This window comes from Carcharodon carcharias, chromosome 14, assembly GCF_017639515.1.
Source record: "Carcharodon carcharias isolate sCarCar2 chromosome 14, sCarCar2.pri, whole genome shotgun sequence".
NCBI lineage: Eukaryota > Metazoa > Chordata > Chondrichthyes > Lamniformes > Lamnidae > Carcharodon > Carcharodon carcharias.
In genome coordinates this window covers 82,361,425-82,381,191 of record NC_054480.1, presented here as the reverse complement: position 1 = coordinate 82,381,191, position 19,767 = coordinate 82,361,425, and the positions used below count along the sequence as shown (strand labels likewise).

The 19,767-nt window shown below is 46.5% G+C and overlaps 1 protein-coding gene across 1 annotated transcript in view; it reads left to right on the top strand.

Annotated features, from left to right (window-relative positions):
* The window catches only part of LOC121287548 (probable tubulin polyglutamylase TTLL9), a 143,517-nt gene that overhangs the window by 35,895 nt on the left and 87,855 nt on the right, over positions 1–19,767 (top strand). Inside the window, exon 8 of the mRNA XM_041205479.1 lies at positions 4,581–4,668. Coding sequence (XP_041061413.1) covers positions 4,581–4,668 — 88 coding nt within the window. The remainder of the gene's footprint in view (positions 1–4,580; positions 4,669–19,767) is intronic.

Genomic DNA, 19,767 nt, shown 5'->3' with positions numbered 1-19,767 from the left:
AGCCTGTAATACGCACATCCCATGAACGAATAAAAACAAAACTTATTTAAAATATTAGTTTGACTAGAGCTGGAGTATTGTGTCTAGTTCTGGGTTTCTCACTTTGGGAGCATATGAAGGCTTTGATGAGGGTACAGAAGTGATTTACTAGAATGTTTTTCATGGGAACAAAGAAATGGCAGAGGAACTGAATAGGTACTTTGCATCAGTCTTCACGGTGGAAGACACGAGTGACATCCCCAAAGTTCAAGAGAATCGGGGGGCAGAGGTGAATATGGTGGCCATTACCAAGGAGAAGGTGCTAGAAAAACGGAAAGATCTGAACGTGGATAAATCACCTGGACCAGATGGATTACACCCCAGAGTTCTGAAGGAGATAGCTGAAGAGATAGTGGAGGCGTTAGTGGTGATCTTTCAGGAATCACTGGAGTCAGGGAGGGTCCCAGAGGACTGGAAAATTGCTAATGTAACCCCCTGTTTAAGAAGGGAGTGAGGCAAAAGACGGGAAATTACAGGCCGATTAGCCTGATGTCGGTCGTTGGAAAGATTTTAGAGTCCATTATTAAGCTTGAGATTTCAGAATACTTGGAAATGCATGGTAAAATCAGGCAAAGTCAGCATGGTTTCATCAAGGGGACGTCTTGCCTGACAAATCTGTTAGAATTCTTTAAGGAGGTAACGAGTAGGTTAGAAAAAGGAGAGCCAATGGATGTTATCTACTTGGACTTCCAGAAGGCCTTTGACAAGGTGCTGCACAGGAGGTTGCTCAGTAAGATAAGAGCCCTTGGCATTAGAGGCAAGGTACTAGCATGGATAGAAGATTGGCTGTCTGGCAGGAGGCAGAGAGTGGGGATAAGGGGGTCCTCAGGATGGCGGCCAGTGACTAGTGGAGTTCCACAGGGGTCAGTGTTGGGACCACAACTTTTCACTTTATACATTAATGATCTAGATGAAGGAACTGAGGGCATCCTGGTTAAGTTTGCAGATGATACAAAAATAGGTGTAGGGACAGGTAGTATTGAGGAGGTGGGGAGGCTGCAGAAGGATTTGGACAGGTTAGGAGAATGGGCAAAGAAGTTGGAATACAATGTGGGGAAGCGTGAGGTCAAGCTTTGGTAGGAAGAATAGAGGCATGGACTATTTTCTAAATGGGGAGAGAATTCAGAAATCTGGAGTGCAAAGGGACTTGGGAGTCCTAGTCCAGGATTCTCTTAAGGTTAACTTGCGGGTTGAGTCGGTGGTTAGGAAGGCAAATGCAATGTTGGCATTTATTTCGAGAGGACTAGAATGTAAAAGCAGGGATGTGCTGCTGAAGCTTTATAAGGCTCTCATCAGACCACATTTAGAATATTGTGAGCAATTTTGGGCCCCGTATCTCAGGAAGGATGTGCTGGCCCTGGAGAGGGTCCAGAGGAGGTTCACGAGAATGATCCCAGGAACGAAAAGCTTAACGTATGAGGAACGTTTGAGAACTCTGGGTCTATACTCGATGGAGTTTAGAAGAATGAGGGGGGTTTTGATTGAAACTTACAGAATACTGAAAGGCCTGGGTAGAGTGGACATGGGGAAGATGTTTCCATTAGTAGGAGAGACTAGGACCCGAGGGCACAGCCTCAGTAAAGGGAAGACCTTTTAGAACAGAGATGAGGAGAAACTTCTTTAGCCAGAGAGTGGTGAATCAATGGAATTCATTGCCACAGAAGGCTGCGGAGGCCAGGTCATTGAGTGTATTTAAGACCGAGATAGATAACTTCTTGATTGGTAAGGGGATCAAAGGTTACAGGGAGAAGGCGGGAGAATGGGGTTGAGAAACCTATCAGCCATGATTGAATGGCGGACCACTCGATGGGTCGATTGGCCTAATTTCTGCTCCTATGTCTTATGATCTTATGATGAGATTACAGTTTTGTGAATAGACAGGTTTGGAGTTGTTCCCTTGGGGCAGAGAAGGCTAAGAAGAAATGTGATAAAGGTACTAAACTGATGAAGGGTTTTAATGGGAGTAAATAAAAATGGTTTATTGGAAAATGGAATGATTACAGAACAGAAGGAAGCCTTGTCCCTGCCAGATCTCTGGAAGATCAGCTCACCTACACCACACACCAGCCTTTTGCCCATTGCTCTGCACGTTCTTTTCTCTTCAGGTAATTACCTGATTTCCTTTTGAAAGCCCTGATTGAATCTGTGTGCACTATACTTTCAGGCAATGCATTCCAGATCCTAACCATTCACTGTATACCAAAAGTTTTTCCTCAAGTTACCATTGCTTCTTTTGGCAATCACCTTAAATTAGTGTCTTCTAGTTCTTGATCCTTCCGCCAATGGGAACAGTTTTTTCCTATCTGCTCTGTCTAGATCTTTCAGGATTTTGAATACCTCTATCAAATCTCCTCTGAACCTTCCCTTCACCTAGGTGAACAGCTCGTTTCCTCAAGATGAACTGTAACTGAAGTTGCTTATCCCAGAAACCATTCTCATTAATCTTTTCTATAAGATCTCTAACATCTTCACACCCTTCTCAGTGCGGTGCCCAGAATTGGACACAGTACTCCAGTTGAGGCCAAAACCTGTGTTTTATAAAGATTCACCATGATTTCGTTGCTTCTGGACTCTGCCCCTATTTACAAAGCCCAGGATTCTGTATGCTTTATCAACCTGCCCTGCCAACTTCAATGATGTGTGCACATATACCCCCAGGCCCCTCTGCTCCTACACCCCACTTTAGAATTGTACCCTTTATTTAAGAATGCTTGTCCTCTTTCTTCCTACCAGAATGTATAATTTCATATTTCTCTGCATTAAACTTCATCTGCCACTTATCTGGCCATTACACCAGCCTTTCTACATCCTCCTTCCAATTTTCTGTCATTGACAAATTTTGAAATTATGCCCAGTAGGCCTCTTGATTGTTGATATAGATCAACAAATGCAGTGATCCCAACCCTGGGAAACCAGGGGGAGATAAGTGCATAGTGGTAATGGCTGAGGCTATTGCTCTGGCATTCAAATTCCACCATGACAGTTGGTGGAATTTTAATTCAATTAATAAATCTGGAATATAAAGCTAATCTCAGTAATCAATTGTTGTAAAAAGCCATCTCGTTCGGAAATCTGCCATCCTTACCCAGTCTGGCTTATATGTGGCTTCAGACCCACAGCAATGTGTTTGTTTTTTAATTGCCCTGAAATAGTCCAGCAAACCACTCAGTTTCAAGAGCTATTAGGGATGGGCTGGCCTTGTCAGTGAAGCTTACATCCTGTGAATGAATTAAAAAAAACACACTTCTTCCAGCCTGAGAAGCAAATGTTCACCATTACCCTGTTTCCTGTCATTCAGTCAATTTTGTATCTATGCTGCCATGGTCCCTTTTATTCCATGGCCTTCAACTTTTCGGATAAGCTTATCGTGTGGAAGTCTATGTACACAACATCAACTGCATTACCCTCATCATCCTTCTCTGTTACCTCATCAAAAAACTTAAACAGGTCGGTTTTTTTTAACCCTTAAATCCATGCTGGCTTCCCTTGATCCACATTTGTCCAAGTGACTGTTGATTTTGTTTCTAGAAGTTTCCCCACCACTGAAGTTAAACTGACTGGCCTGTAGTTTTTGGTCTTACCCTTACACCCTTTTTTGAACAAGGGTGTAACATTTGCAATTTTCCAATCCTCTTCCACCATTCTTGTATCTCAGTAAGACTGGATGATTAATGCCAGTGCCATAATCCCTCTCACTTTCCCTCAGTATCCTTGGAAACAGTCCTGGTGACTTAGAAAAGGAAGACAACCAATTTTACAGCCAATGAAGTGCTTTTTGAAATGTAGTCACTGTTGTGTAGGAAAGATGGCAATTTGAGCTCAGCAAACTCCCACAAACAGCAGTCTGATAATTAATAGATAATCCATTGTTTGTGATGTTGATTAAGGGATAAATATTAGTCAGGACACCGGGGAGAATTCCCCCACTCTTCTTCAATGCAGTGTCATGGGGTGTTTTACATCCACCCAAGCAGGCAGATGGGGTCTAGGTTTAATGTCTCACCCGAAAGCCAGCACTTCTGACAGTGCAATACCTTTCCAGTACAGCACTGGAGGGAAAGCCTTGATTTTTGTGCTCAAACCCGAGACCAAGACTTGAACCTGGAAGTTTGTGATTCAGAGACGAGAGTGCTACCCACTGAGCCACACAGCTGACACATCAAATTAAAGTACATCCAGTCTATTCAATACCACCTTTACATCAATTTTTTCAGCCTATCCAGTGCCTCAACTACTAGAGTTATAACCAAGGCACAGATTTAATTTGATTCTTAAAAGAATCAGAGGTGAAATGAAAATGCGATATTTAACACAATGTATGATAGGGTTATGGATACAAATTCAATAGAAATTTTCAAAAGAGAATGCCAGAAGGAGGAAAAAAAATCCAGGGATAAGGGGCTGAAGGAGGGGAATGGGACTGAGTGGATTGCTCTTTGAAAGAGCCCCGAGGCCTCTAATTACAGTCAGGTTGTAGATATTGTTCAGTCAAGTGAGCTATATGTTTTCTTACATCCTATTGCTTGTCTTCTTGTATGCAGTATGTTCCTCTGAAAGCCTGGTTGTATAGAGATGGCTTTGCTCGATTTTCAAATACCCGATTTTCACTGACCAGCATCGATGATCATTGTATCCTTTCATTTATCTCAATAAGCCTGGGGCATTGACAAATATTGTACAGGTATAAAGCGTTATTGGTATCTCACACAGCAACCTCTAACTCTGTGCAGGCTACAGTAACCTCTGTATAACCCACGGCAACCCTGTGTAACTCACCGTAACCCACGGCAATCCCTGTGTAACTCATTGTAACCCACAGGAACCTCTGTATAACTTACTGTATCCCAATAGAACGCCAGTGTAACTCACTGGAACCAACAGCAACACCCATGTGACTCACTGTCACCCACAGCAACACCCGTGTGACTCACTGTCACCCACAGCAACACCCGTGTGACTCACTGTCACCCACAGCAACACCCGTGTGACTCACTGTAACCCACAGCAACACCCGTGTGACTCACTGTAACCCACAGCAACACCCGTGTGACTCACTGTAACCCACACCAACATCCGTATGACACACTGTAACCCACAGCAACACCCGTGTGACACACTGTAACCCACAGCAAAACCCGTGTGACTCACTGTAACCCACAGCAACACCCGTGTACCTCACTGTAACCCACAGCAACACCCGTGTAACACACTGTAACCCACAGCAACACCCGTGTAAAACACTAACCTTCAGCAACACCCGTGTAACTCACTGCAATCCATAGCAACACCCGCGTAACTCACTGTAATCCACAGCAACCCCTGTGCAACTCACTGTAACCCATAGAAACCCCTAAGATAAAAGCAAAATACTGCGGATGCTGGAAACCTGAAACAAAAACAGAAAATGCTGGGAAAACTCAGCAGGTCTGACAGCATCTGTGGAGAGAGAAATAGAGTTAACGTTTCAAGTCCGTCTGACCCTTCTTCAGACCATGAACTCCCTCCTCTATCATCAACCCCTTCTTTAATCCCCTTTTTTCTAGATTCATTTTTATTTTTTATCCACTTTAATTTTTATTTTTAATTTATCAGTGGTTTTATCCCCATTCTAGCCACCCTTATCTCCCATTTTCAATCCCACTTTCGATCCGTTCTTCTTTTTCCCCCCACCACTGCCCCCTCCCTCCACCCCATCCCTATAGGGCCATCTGTTTCTTCTTCCATGGTGTTCTGACACACATGCTACCCTTGTTCTATTATTATCACATTCTGCTTTCTTACCAAAATGCCACTATCAACCTTTTTTTTAAGCACTAACCACTACCATAAACACACCCTTTGTCCTTTAGTTCATGACATCTTTGTCAATCCCTCCTTTGTCCCCACCTATCACTGGCCTTCTATCCAGCTGCACTTGCCCCATCCCCCCTTAAAGAGTATAAATTTCATCACATTTCCACTGCTGTTCAGCTCTGAAGCAAGGTCATATGGGCTCAAAACATAAATTCTGCTTCTGTCTCCATAGATACTGCGAGGCCTGCTGAGTGTTTCCAGTATTTTCTATATTTGTTGCCATAGAAATCCCTGTTTGACTCACTGTAATGCACAGCAACACCTGTGTAACTCACTGTAACCCACAGCAACACCCTTGTAACACACTGTAACCCACAGCAACACCCGTGTAACACATTGTTAACCCACAGCAACACCCGTGTGACTCACTAACCCACAGCAACACCCGTGTGACTCACTAACCCACAGCAACACCCGTGTGACTCACTGTACCCCACAGCAACACCCGTGTGACTCACTTTAACCCACAGCAACACCCATGTGACTCACTGTAACCCACAGCAACACCTGTGTGACTCACTGTAACCCACAGCAACACCCGTGTAACTCACTGTAACCCGCAGCAACACCCATGTAACTCACTGCAATCCATAGCAACACCCGCGTAATTCATTGTAATCCACAGCAACACGTGTGTAACCCGCCGCAACCCCTGTGTAACTCACTGTAATGCACAGCAACAACCGTGTACCGCACTGTAACCCACAGCAACACCCATGTAACACACTGTTACCCACAGCAACACCCGTGTAACGCACTGTAACCCACAGCAACACCCGTGTAATTCACTGTAACTCACAGCAACACCATGTAACTCACTGTAACTCACAGCAACACCCGTGTAACTCACTGTAACCCACAGCAACAATGGTGTAATTCACTGTAACCCATAGCAACACCCGTGTAAATCACTAACCCTTCGCAACACCCGTGTAACTCACTGTAACTCGCAGCAACACCGATGTGATTCACTTTAACCCGCAGCAACACCCATGTGATTCAGTGTAACCCACAGCAACACCCGTGTAACTCACTGCAATCCATAGCAACACCCGCGTAATTCATTGTAATCCACAGCAACACGTGTAACTGACTCTAATCCACAGCAACACCTGTGTAACCCGCCGCAACCCCTGTGTAACTCACTGTAATGCACAGCAACACCCGTGTTACTCATTGTAACCCAGAGCAACACCCGTGTAACACACATTAACCCACAGCAACTCCCGTGTAACACATTGTAATCCACAGCAACACCCCCGTGTAACACACCGTAACCCACAGCAACACCCATTTACCTCACGGTAACCCACAGCAACACCCATTTACCTCACGGTAACCCACAGCAACACCGGTTGTAACTCAATGTAACCCACAGCAACACCATTATAAATCACTGTAATCCACGACAACACCTGTGTAACCCACTGTAACCCACAGCAATACCTGTGTAACTCACTAGCCCTCAGTAACACCCGTGTAACTAACTCTAACCCACAGCAATACCCATGTAATTCATTGTAAACCACAGCAACACCCATGTAACTCAGTAACCCGCAGCAACACCCATGTAAATCACTGTAACCCACAGCATCCCCTGCCTAGCTCCACGGAACGCACAGCAACACCCGTGTAACTCGATGTAACTCATGGCAACACCAGTGTAAATCACTAATCCTCAGCAACACCCGTGTAACTCACTGTAATCCACAGCAATACATATGTAACTCACTGTAACCCACAGCAACACCCGTGTAACACACTGTAACCCACGTAACTCACTGTAACTCACAGCAATACCCGTGTAACTCACTGTAATCCACAGCGACACCTGTGTAGCCCGCCGCAACCCCTGTGTAACTGACTGTAATGCACAGCAACACCTGTATAACACACTGTAACCCACAGCAACACCCGTGTAACACACTGTAACCCACAGCAACACCCGTGTAACACACTGTCACCCACAGCAACCCCTGTGTAACACACTGTAACCCACAGAAACCCCTGTGTAACTCATTGTTCTCAAAGGCAACCCATGTGCAACTCACTGTAACCCATAGAAACCCCTCAGATAAAAGCAAAATACTGTGGATGCTGGAATCCTGAAACAAAAGCAGAAAATGCTGGAAAAACTCAGCAGGTCTGACAGCATCTGTGGAGAGAGAAATAGAGTTAACGTTTCGAGTCCGTCTGACCCTTCTTCAGACCATGAACTCCCTCCTCCATCATCAACCCCTTTTTTAATCCCCTTTTTTCTGCATTCATTTTTATTTTTTATCCACTTTAATTTTTATTTTTAATTTATCTATGGTTTTATCCCCGTTTTATCCACCCTTATCTCCCATTTTCAATCCCACTTTCGATCCGTTCTTCTTTTTCCCACCACCACTGCCCACTACCCCCACCCCATCCCTATAGGGCCAACTGTTTCTTCTTCCATGGTGTTCTGACACACATGCTACCCTTGTTCTACTATTATCACATTTTGCTTTCTTACCTAAATGCCACTATCAACCTTTTTTTTAAGCACTAACCACTACCATGAACACACCCTTTGTCCTTTAGTTCATGACATCTTTGACAATCCCTCCTTTGTCCCCACCTATCACTGGCCTTCTATCCAGCTGCACTTGCCCCATCCCCCCTTAAAGAGTATAAATTTCATCACATTTCTACTGCTCTTCAGCTCTGAAGCAGGGTCATATGGGCTCAAAACATAAATTCTGCTTCTGTCTCAATGGATACTGCGAGACCTGCTGAGTGTTTCCAGTATTTTCTATATTTGTTGCCATAGAAATCCCTGTTTAACTCACTGTAACCCACAGCAACACCCGATAAACACACTAACATACAGCACCACCCGTGTAACACACTGTTAACCCACAGCAACACATGTGTAACTCACTGTAACCCGCAGCAACACCCGTGTGACTCTCAGTAACCCGCAGCAACACCCGTGTGACTCACTGTAACCCTCAGCAACACCCGTGTGACTCACTGTGACCCACAGCAACACCCGTGTGACTCACTGTGACCCACAGCAACACCCGTGTGACTCACTGTGACCCACAGCAACACCCGTGTGACTCACTGTGACCCACAGCAACACCCGTGTGACTCTCTGTGACCCACAGCAACACCCGTATGACTCACTGTAACCGACAGCAACATCCGTGTGACTCAATGTAATCCACAGCAACACCTGTGTAACTCACTGTAATCCACAGCAACACGTGTAACCTGCCACAACCCCTGTGTAACTCACTGTAATCCACAGCAACATGTGTAACCTGCCACAACCCTTGTGTAACTGACTGTAATGCACAGCAACAAACGTGTAACACACTGTAACCCACAGCAACACACGTGTAACACACCGTAACCCACTGCAACACCCTTGTAACTCACTGTAACCCGCAGCAACTCCCGTGTAACTCACTGTAACCCACAGCAACACCCATGTAACTCACTGTAACCCACAGCAACACCCGTGTGACTCACTGTAACCCACAGCAACACACGTGTGACTCACTGTAACCCACAGCAACACCCGTGTGACTCAATGTAATCCACAGCGACACCTGTGTAACTCACTGTAAACCACAGGAACACCTGTGTAACCCGCTACAACCCCTGTGTATCTCACTATAATGCACGGCAACAACCGTGTACCTCACTGTAACCCACAGCAACACCGGTGTAATTCACTGTAGCCCACAGCAACACCCGTGTGACTCACTGTAACCCACAGCAACACCCGTGTCAATCACTAACCCTCAGCAACACCCATGTAGCTCACTGCAATCCATAGCAACACCCGCATAACTCACTGAAATCCACAGCAACACCTGTGTAACCCACCGCAACCCCTGTGTAACTCAGTGCAATGCACAGCAACACCCGTGTTACTCATTGTAACCCAGAGCAACCCCCGTGGAACACACTGTAATCCATAGCAACACATGTGTAACTCACTTTAATCCACAGCAACACCCATGTAACTCACTGTAATCCACAACAATACATGTGTAACACACTGTAACCCACAGCAATCCCTGTGTAGCTCACTGTAACCCACAGCAACACCCGTGTAACTCTCTGTAACCCACAGCAACACCAGTGTAACTCACTGTAAACCACAGGAACACCTGTGTAACCCGCGGCAACCCCTGTGTAACTCATTGTAATGCACTGCAACAACCGTGTACCTCACTGTAACCCACAGCAAAACGCATGTAACTCACTATAACCCACAGCAACAGCCGTGTAATTCACTGTAACTCACAGCAACACCCGTGTAACTCTCTGTAACCGGCAGCAAAACTGGTATAATTCACTGTAACCCACAGCAACACCCGTGTGACTCACTGCAACCCACAGCAACACCCGTGTAACACAATGTAACCCACAGCAAAACACATGTAACTCACTATAACCCACAGCAACACCCGTGTAATTCACTGTAACTCACAGCAACACCCGTGTAACTCACTGTAACCCGCAGCAACACCGGTGTAATTCACTGTAGCCCACAGCAACACCCGTGTGACTCACTGTAACCCACAGCAACACCCGTGTCAATCACTAACCCTCAGCAACACCCATGTAGCTCACTGCAATCCATAGCAACACCCGCATAACTCACTGAAATCAACAGCAACACATGTGTAACTGACTGTAATCCACAGCAACACCTGTGTAACCCACCGCAACCCCTGTGTAACTCAGTGCAATGCACAGCAACACCCGTGTTACTCATTGTAACCCAGAGCAACACCCGGGTAACACGCTGTAATCCACAGCAACACATGTGTAACTCACTTTAATCCACAGCAACACCCGTGTAACTCACTGTAATCCACAACAATACATGTGTAACACACTGTTACCCACAGCAACACCCGTGTAACTCACTGTAACCCACAGCAACACCGGTGTAACCCGCCGCAACCCCTGTGTAACTCACTGTAATGCACAGCAACAACTGTGTACCTCACTGTAACCCACAGCAACACCCTTGTAACACACTGTAACCAACAGCAAAGCCCATGTAACTCACTGTAACCCACAAGATCCCCTGCATAATTCCCTGTAACCCACAGGAACACCCGTGTAACTCACTGTAACCCACAGCAACTCCCGTGTAACGTACTGTTATGCACAGCAACACCCGTGTAACTCACTGACAGCATCACCCTTGTAACTCACTGTAACCCACAGCAACACCCTTGTAACTCTCTGTAACCCACAGCAACACCTGTTTAAATCTCTGTAACCCATAGTAACACCCGTGTGCCTCACTGTAACCCACAGCAACACCCGTGTGACTCACTGTAACCCACAGCAACACCCGTGTGACTCACTGTAATCCACAGCAACACCCGTGTGACTCACTTTAACCCACAGCTACACCCGTGTAACACACTGTAACTCACAGCAACACACATGTAACATATTATAACCCACAGCAACACCCGTGTAACTCACTGTAATCCACAGCAACACCTGTGTAACCCACAGCAACCCCTGTGTAACTCGCTGTAAGGCACAGCAACACCCGTGTAACTAACTGTAACCCACAGCTACACCTGTGTAACTCACTGTAATCCACAGTAACACCCGTGTAACTCACTGTTACCCACAGCAACACCCGTGTAACTCACTGTAACCCACAGCAACACCCGTGTAACCCACCGCAACCCCTGTGTAACTCACTGTAATGCACAGCAACAACCGTGTACCTCACTGTAACCCACAGCAACACTCTTGTAACACATTGTAACCAACAGCAAAGCCCATGTAACTCACTGTAACCCACAAGATCCCCTGTATAATTCCCTGTAACCCACAACAACACCCGTGTAACTCACTGTAACCCACAGCAACTCCCGTGCAACGTACTGTTATGCACAGCAACACCCGTGTAACTCACTAACTGACAGCAACACCCTTGTAACTCACTGTAACCCACAGCAACACCCTTGTAACTCTCTGTAACCCACAGCAACACCTGTTTAAATCACTTTAACCCACAGCAACACCCGTGTAACTCACTGTAACCCACGTAACTCACTGTAACCCACAGCAAAGCCCGTGTAACACACTGTAACCCACGTAACTCACTGTAACCCACAGCAACACCTGTGTAACTCACTGTAACCCACAGCAACCCCCTGTGTAACTCACTGTAAGGCACAGCAACACCCGTGTAACTAACTGTAACCCACAGCTACACCCGTGTAACACACTGTAACTCACAGCAACACACATGTAACTCACTGTAACCCACAGCAACACCGGTGTAACTCACTGTAATCCACAGTAACACCGGTGTAACTCACTGTTACCCACAGCAACACCCGTGTAACTCACTGTAACCCACAGCAACACCGGTGTAACCCGCCGCAACCCCTGTGTAACTCACTGTAATGCACAGCAAAAACCGTGTACCTCACTGTAACCCACAGCAACACCCTTGTAACACACTGTAACCAACAGCAAAGCCCATGTAACTCACTGTAACCCACAAGATCCCCTGCATAATTCCCTGTAACCCACAGGAACACCCGTGTAACTCACTGTAACCCACAGCAACTCCCGTGTAATGTACTGTTATGCACAGCAACACCCGTGTAACTCACTGACAGCAACACCCTTGTAACTCACTGTAACCCACAGCAACACCTGTTTAAATCTCTGTAACCCATAGCAACACCCATGTGACTCACTGTAACCCACAGCAACACCCGTGTGACTCACTGTAACCCACAGCAACACCCGTGTGACTCACTGTAACCCACAGCAACACCCGTGTGACTCACTTTAACCCACAGCAACACCCGTGTAACTCACTGTAACCCACAGCAACACCCGTGTGACTCACTGTAACCCACAGCAACACCAGTGTGACTCACTGTAACCCACAGCAATCCCTGTATAACTCACTGGAACCCACAGGAACTCTTGTGTAACATAGTGTAATCCACAGCAACCGCTGCGTAACTCACTGTAACCCACAGAAACCCCTCTGAAACTCACTGTTCTCAACAGCAACCCCTGTGTAACTCTCTATAACCTCGAGCAACCCCTGTGTAACTCACTGTAACCCACAGCAACGCCCGTGTGATTCATTGTTACCCACAGCATCCCCTTTGGAACTCACTGTAACCCACAAGATCCCCTGTATAATTCCCTGTAACCCACATCAACACCTGTGTAACTTGCTGTAACCCACAGCAACACCCGTGTAACTCACTGTAACCCATAGCAACACCCTTGTGACTCACTGTAACCCAGAGCAACCCCCTCGGCAATCACTATCCCTCAGCAACACCCGTGTAACTCACTGTAATCCACAGTAACACCCGTGTAACTCACTGTAACCCACAGCAACACCCGTGTGACTCACTGTAACCCACGTAACTCACTGTAACCCACAGCAAAGCCCTTGTAACACACTGTAACCCACGTAACTCACTGTAACCCACAGCAACACCTGTGTAACTCACCGTAATCCACAGCAACACCTGTGTAACCCACAGCAACCCCTGTGTAACTCGCTGTAATGCACAGCAACACCCATGTAACTAACTGTAATCCACAGCTACACCCGTGTAACACACTGTAACTCACAGCAACACACATGTAACATACTATAACCCACAGCAACACCCGTGTAACTCACTGTAATCCGCAGCAACACCTGTGTAACCCACAGCAACCCCTGTGTAACTCGCTGTAAGGCACAGCAACACCCGTGTAACTAACTGTAACCCACAGCTACAACTGTGTAACTCACTGTAATCCACAGTAACACCCGTGTAACTCACTGTTACCCACAGCAACACCCATGTAACTCACTGTAACCCACAGCAACACCCGTGTAACCCGCCGCAACCCCTGTGTAACTCACTGTAATGCACAGCAACAACCGTGTACCTCACTGTAACCCACAGCAACACTCTTGTAACACATTGTAACCAACAGCAAAGCCCATGTAACTCACTGTAACGCACAAGATCCCCTGTATAATTCCCTGTAACCCACAGCAACACCCGTGTAACTCACTGTAACCCACAGCAACTCCCGTGCAACGTACTGTTATGCACAGCAACACCCGTGTAACTCACTAACTGACAGCAACACCCTTGTAACTCACTGTAGCCCACAGCAACACCCTTGTAACTCTCTGTAACCCACAGCAACACCCGTTTAAATCACTGTAACCCACAGCAACACCCGTGTGACTCACTGTAACCCACAGCAACACCCGTGTGACTCACTGTAACCCACAGCAACACCCGTGTGACTCACTTTAACCCACAGCAACACCCGTGTAACTCACTTTAACCCACGTAACTCACTGTAACCCACAGCAAAGCCCGTGTAACACACTGTAACCCACGTAACTCACTGTAACCCACAGCAACACCTGTGTAACTCACTGTAACCCACAGCAACCCCTGTGTAACTCACTGTAAGGCACAGCAACACCCGTGTAACTAACTGTAACCCACAGCTACACCCGTGTAACACACTGTAACTCACAGCAACACACATGTAACTCACTGTAACCCACAGCAACACCCGTGTAACTCACTGTAATCCACAGTAACACCCGTGTAACTCACTGTTACCCACAGCAACACCCGTGTGACTCACTGTAACCCACAGCAACACCCGTGTGACTCACTTTAACCCACAGCTACACCCGTGTAACTCACTTTAACCCACGTAACTCACTGTAACCCACAGCAAAGCCCGTGTAACACACTGTAACCCACGTAACTCACTGTAACCCACAGCAACACCTGTGTAACTCACTGTAACCCACAGCAACCCCTGTGTAACTCACTGTAAGGCACAGCAACACCCATGTAACTAACTGTAACCCACAGCTACACCCGTGTAACACACTGTAACTCACAGCAACACACATGTAACTCACTGTAACCCACAGCAACACCCGTGTAACTCACTGTAATCCACAGTAACACCCGTGTAACTCACTGTTACCCACAGCAACACCCGTGTAACTCACTGTAACCCACAGCAACACCGGTGTAACCCGCCGCAACCTCTGTGTAACTCACTGTAATGCACAGCAACAACCGTGTACCTCACTGTAACCCACAGCAACACCCTTGTAACACACTGTAACCAACAGCAAAGCCCATGTAACTCACTGTAACCCACAAGATCCCCTGCATAATTCCCTGTAACCCACAGCAACACCCGTGTAACTCACTGTAACCCACAGCAACTCCCGTGTAACGTACTGTTATGCACAGCAACACCCGTGTAACTCACTAACTGACAGCAACACCCTTGTAACTCACTGTAACCCACAGCAACACCCTTGTAACTCTCTGTAACCCACAGCAACACCCGTTTAAATCTCTGTAACCCATAGCAACACCCATGTGACTCACTGTAACCCACAGCAACACCCGTGTGACTCACTGTAACCCACAGCAACACCCGTGTGACTCACTGTAACCCACAGCAACACCCGTGTGACTCACTGTAACCCACAGCAACACCTTTGTGACTCACTGTAACCCACAGCAACACCCATGTGACTCACTGTAACCCACAGCAACACCCGTGTGACTCACTTTAACCCACAGCAACACCCGTGTAACTCACTGTAACCCACAACAACACCCGTGTGACTCACTGTAACCCACAGCAACATCAGTGTGACTCACTGTAACCCACAGCAATCCCTGTATAACTCACTGTAACCCACAGGAACTCTTGTGTAACATACTGTAACCCACAGCAACTGCTGTACAACTCGCTGTAACCCACAGCAACCGCTGTGTAACTCACTGTAACCCACAGAAACCCCTCTGAAACTCACTGTTCTCAACAGCAACCCCTGTGTAACTCACTATAACCTCGAGCAACCCCTGTGTAACTCACTGTAACCCACAGCAACCCCTGTGCAACTCACTGTAACCCATAGAAACCCCTAAGATAAAAGCAAAATACTGCGGATGCTGGAAACCTGAAACAAAAACAGAAAATGCTGGAAAAACTCATCAGGTCTGACAGCATCTGTGGAGAGAGAAATAGAGTTAAAGTTTTGAGTCTGCCTGACCCTTCTTTAGACCATGAACTCCCTCCTCCATCATCAACCCCTTTTTTAATCCCCTTTTTTCTACATTCATTTTTATTTTGTATCCACTTTAATTTTTATTTTTAATTTATCTGTGGTTTTATCCCCATTTTATCCACCCTTATCTTGCATTTTCTGTCCCACTTTCGATCCTTTCTTCTTTTTCCCACCACCACTGCCCCCTCCCTCCACCCCATCCCTGTAGGGCCATCTGTTTCTTCTTCCATGGTGTTCTGACGCACATGCTACCCTTGTTCTATTATTATCACATTCTGCTTTCTTACTTAAATGCCACTATCAACCTTTTTTTTTTAGCACTAACCACTACCATAAACACACCCTTTGTCCTTTAGTTCATGACATCTTTGACAATCCCTCCTTTGTCCCCACCTATCACTGGCCTTCTATCCAGCTGCACTTGCCCCATCCCTCCTTAAAGAGTATAAATTTCATCACATTTCTACTGCTGTTCAGCTCTGAAGCAGGGTCATATGGGCTCAAAACATAAGTTCTGCTTCTGTCTCCATAGATACTGCTAGACCTGCTGAGTTTTTCCAGTATTTTCTGTATTTGTTGCCATAGAAATCCCTGTTTAACTCACTGTAATGCACAACACCCGTGTAACACACTGTAACCCACAGCAACACCCGTGTGACTCACTGTAACCCACAGCAACACCCGTGTGACTCACTGTAACCCACAGCAACACCCATGTGACTCACTGTAACCCACAGCAACACCCGTGTGACTCACTGTAACCCACAGCAACACCCGTGTAACTCACTGTAACCCACAGCAACACCTGTGTAACTCACTGTAATGCACAGCAACAACCGTGTACCTCACTGTAACCCACAGCAACACCCTTGTAATGCACTGTAACCCACAGCAAAACCCATGTAACTCACTGTAACCCACAGGTACACCTGGACAACTCGCAGCAACACCCAGATAACTCACTGCATCCCACAGTAACACCTGTGTGACTCAGTGTAACCCATAGCAACACTCGTGTAAATCACTAACACTCAGCACCACCCGTTTAACTCACTGCAATCCACAGCAACACCCGCGTAACTCCCTGTAATCCACAGCAACACATGTGTAACTCACTTTAATCCACAGCAACATCTGTTTAACCCGCTGCAAGCCATGTGTAACTCACACTAATGCATAGCAACACCCATGTAACTCATTGTAAACCGCAGCAAAACCTATGTAACACACTTTAACCCACGTAACTCCCTGTAACCCAGAGCAACATCTGTGTAATTCACTTGAATCCACTGCAAAACCCGCGTAACTCACTGTAATCCACAGCAACATGTATAATTCAATGTAATCCACAGCAACACCTGTGTAACCCACCTCAGCCCCTGTGTAACTCACAGTAATGCACAGCAACACCCGTGTAACATGCAACACCCCTATAACACATTGTAACCCACAGGAACAAACGTGTAAACACCGTAACCCACAGCAACACCTGTGTAACTCACCGTAACCCGCAGCAACACCTGTGTAACTCAGCGTAACTCACAGCAACACCAGTGTAACTCACTGTAACCCACAGCAATGCCCGTGTGATTCACTGTAACCCACAGCATCCCCTGTGGAACTCACTGTAACCCATAAGACCCCCTGTATAATTCCTGGTAACCCACATCAACACCCGTGTAACTCGCTGTAACCCACAGCAACACCAGTGTAACTCACTATAACCCACAGCAACCCCTTGTAACTCACTGTAACCCACCGCAACAGCTGTGTAACTCACTATAATCCACAGCAATACATGTGTACCTCACTGTAATCCACAGCAAAGGCCGTGTAACACACTGTAACCCACGTAACTCACTGTAACCCACAGCAACACCCGTGTAACTCACTGTAATCCACAGCAACACCTGTGTAACCCGCCACAACCCCTGTGTAACTCACTGTAATGAACAGCAACACACATGTAACTCACTGTAACCCACAGCTACACCCGTGTAACACACTGTAACCCACAGCAACACCCGCGTAACTCACTGTAACCTACAGCAACACCCGCGTAACTCACTGTAACCCACAGCAACACCCATGTAACTCACTGTAACCCACAGCAACACCTGTGTAACACACTGTAACCCACAGCAACACCCATATAACTCAGTGATCCACAGCAACACATGTGTATCTCCCAGTAACCCACAGCAACACCCATGTAACTCACTAGCGCTCAGCAACACCGTGTAACCCACTGTAACCAGCAGCAACACCCGTGTAACTCCCAGTAACCCACAGCAACACCCATGTAACTCACTAGCCCTCAGCAACACCCATGTAACCCACAGTAACCAACAGCAACACCTAAGATAAAAGCGAAGTACCGTGGATGCAGGAAATCTGAATCAAATACAGAAAATGCTGAAAAAACTCAGCAGATGTGACAGCATTTGTGGAGAGAGAACTAGAGTGAGTGTTTTGAGTCTGCCTGACCCTTTTGCAGACCATGAACTCTCTCCTCCTTCATCAACCCCTTTTTTAATTCCTTTTTTCTACATTTTTTTTTACTTTTTATCCATTTTAATTCTAATTTTTATCCATTTATCCGTGGTTTTGTCCCCTTTCCTATCCCCACTTCTATCCCGTTTTCAATTCTTTTTCTCCTCCTCCATCGACCTCCACTTTCAACAGTATTAATTTCATCACATTTGCACTTCTCTTCAGCTGTGAAGGAAGTGCATAGAGGCTTGAAATGTTAATTCTGGTTTTGTCTCCAAAGATGCTGCTAGCCTTGATCAGTGTGTCCAGTATTTTCTGTTTTTGTTGCCATAGAAACTCCTGTGTAACTCAGTGTAACCCGCAGCAATAGCTGTGTAACTCACTGTTACTCGCAGTAACGCACTGGAACCCACAGGAAGCGCTGCGTATCTCTCTGTAACCCACAGGAAACACTGTATAACACACTGTAACCCACAGCAAATCCTATGTAACTCTCTGTTCTCAACAGCAACCCCTGTTTAACTCAGAGAAACCCACAGAAATCTCTGTGTAACTCATTGTAACCCACTGCAATAGCTGTGTAACTCACTGTTGCTTGCAGCAACCACTGTGTAACTCACTGTAACTCACATAGGCCATTTATAACTATCGGAAAGCTCCGTTCAACTCACTGTAACCCGCATGAACCACTGCATATCTCTCTGTACCCCACAGGAAACGCTGTATAACACACTGTAACCCACAGCAACACCTGTGTAACTTACTGAAATCCACAGGAATCTCTGTGCAACTCATTGCAACCCACAGCAACCTCAGTGTAAAACACTGTAACCCAAAGGAATCTCTGTTTACCTCTCTGTAACCCACAGCAACACCCGCGTAACACACTGTAACCCACAGCAGCCACTGTGTAACTCACTGTAACCCACAGCAACACCCGCGTAACTCACTGTAACCCACAGCAACACCCGTGTAACTCACTGTACCCCACAGCAACACCCGTATAACACATTATAACCCACAGCAACACACGTGTAACACACCGTAACCCACAGCCACACCCATGTAACTCACTAACCCACAGCAACACCCGTGTAACTCACTGTAATCCAGAGCAACACATGTGTAACTCACTGTTATCCACAGCAACACCTGTGCAACCAGCCGCAACCCCTGCGTAACTCACTGTAATGCACAGCAACATCTGTGTAACACACTGATAAGCACAGCAACATCCGTGTAACACTTGTAACCCACAG